General features: G+C 35.7%; 1 protein-coding gene across 1 annotated transcript; it reads right to left on the bottom strand.

Annotated features, from left to right (window-relative positions):
* Positions 1 to 824: 824 nt before the first annotated feature.
* Positions 825 to 1,442, bottom strand: LOC145130618 (uncharacterized). Its single transcript, XM_079065393.1, has one exon. It carries the CDS (start codon positions 1,440 to 1,442, stop codon positions 825 to 827), a length of 618 nt encoding a protein of 205 aa, XP_078921519.1.
* Between the last annotated feature and the right edge of the window lie 515 nt (positions 1,443 to 1,957).

Below are 1,957 nucleotides of genomic sequence, written 5' to 3'. Positions count from 1 at the left end.
AGCCGATTTTATGAAGTGTTCCAATTTCTCTCAAGTCATTCCGTGTGCATTTGATGTTGTGTGAACCATTTGAGGTGTCACACTTGGGGCACTAGGCACTCAAGCTTCATGAAGACATTCTACATCAAAGAGGTATGTAATTCTAACTTGAGATATTCATTTGAATCAGTGTTATTATGCTAGTTAGGATGAATACCTTGGAAAGTTCATATTTGCTTGTATAATAGAGAAAACATAGATCCAAGGTATTTAGGGTTGCATGTACACTTAGGAGTGTTAGAATGCTCAAAACTCAACAGTAAGATACAACTTCCATAATCTCTTAATTAATCTTGAACTGTTTTAAAAGTTTCTCCACTCCATCTTTTTGAAGATTCCTATCTAGAACTAAATCTAACACATCGAGATTAGATAAATCAAAACACTTTTCAGTTAATGGTTTAATGACATCCACAAAGTTCAATGATAAAACATCACTTGGATATCTCATGGCATCATAAATATTAAAATTTATCACTTCACCATCAAACTCCATGGACAATGTAATCGATTTTTGTCTTGGTTGTTTTCAAAAAGGTCCTTCTTAAAATGATGGAACTAGAACTTGGTGCATCATCATCATCTATGTCAAGAACTTAAAAATATATGGGAAATACTAGTTCATTCACTTGAACTAACACATCTTCTAGTACACCTTTTGGATGTACTAAAGAACGATCAACCAATTGGATGATCACCCCTGTCTTCTTCAATGTGCCAATATTTAAAGTTTCGAAAATGGAATAAGGAAAAACATTGATGAAAGCTCCAAGCTCTAACATGAATCATGGAACATGAAGGTTACCTAACTTGCAAGGAACCATGAAAACACCCGGATCCTTATATTTTTGAGGTAATCTTTTCTGTAGCACTACAGAAACATTCTCACTTACTTTCACAGTTTCATTCCCTTTTAGCTTTTTCTTAGATGTGCATAATTCCTTAAGGAATTTAGAATACCTAGGAACTTGTTTGATGACATCAATGAGAGGAATATTTACCTTAACGTTTCTGAACATTTCCATGATTTCATAATCTTCTTTCTCACACTCTGACTTGCTCAATCGTGTATGAAAATGAGGAGGAGTAACCTTCACTTCAATGGGTATTGGTTTTGAAGGTGCTTTTGAATTCTCATCTTTGTTCTCTAACTCTATCTCTTTATCTTCCTCAACCATTATTGGACCTTCATACTCTTTACCATTCCTCAAATTGATGGCACATGCATTATGCTTTGGACTCTTCTCTGTTTGTGCGAGTAGTTTGCCTTGTGATTCCAATTTACTTACAGGAGTGGCGAGTTGAGTCATTTGTTGCTCCAAAGTCTCGATACTCACCTTGGTCTCATTTTGAAACGATTGAGTACTTGTGGCTAAACTCTTGACAATGTCTTCCCAAGACATTCCTGAACCACTTGAACTACTTCCTTGTACATGTTTTGAGGTTGTAAATGAGATTGGTGTGGAGGTTGATGGGGCTGGAAATTTTGTTGGTAATTTGATTTGTGATGCATTTGATTCTGAAATGGACGTCTAGGTTGATAATGTGATGTCCTTAGCTATATATTTGTATTTGGTTGATGCTAATTTGGATTGATTGTTGGTGGAAAATTGCCTTGTTGTTGACCACAAAATCCTATAGCTTGAACTTCTTCCATATCTTTTGTAACAAAGGACACATATCATTGGGGTGTCCTACTTGGGTACAAACACCACAAGGTCTAACTGTTGGTTATACACCATTGTCTTTATCAAGCATCATCACAACTTTAGTCAACTCAAAAAGTTGACTCTCGATATTTGGTGTGGAAATTTCTTTCACCCCTCTTGGTGTATCAGTGTAATATTCCTCTTCTTGAGTTGTATGCTTGGATTCTTCATCCATATTCTTGACAAGAGCTCTTATTTGTGTAGGAGTC

Source organism: Lactuca virosa, chromosome 8, assembly GCF_052849685.1.
Source record: "Lactuca virosa cultivar CGN04683 chromosome 8, Lactuca_virosa_CGN04683_v6, whole genome shotgun sequence".
Classification (NCBI taxonomy): Eukaryota; Viridiplantae; Streptophyta; class Magnoliopsida; order Asterales; family Asteraceae; genus Lactuca; species Lactuca virosa.
Note: the sequence above shows the minus strand (reverse complement) of the source record. Positions and strands in the feature narration are given on the sequence as shown.

Bases quoted from the DNA above. Each gene is read 5' to 3' on its own strand.
- LOC145130618 (XM_079065393.1), bottom strand. From the start codon at position 1,442: ATGTCTTGGGAAGACATTGTCAAGAGTTTAGCCACAAGTACTCAATCG.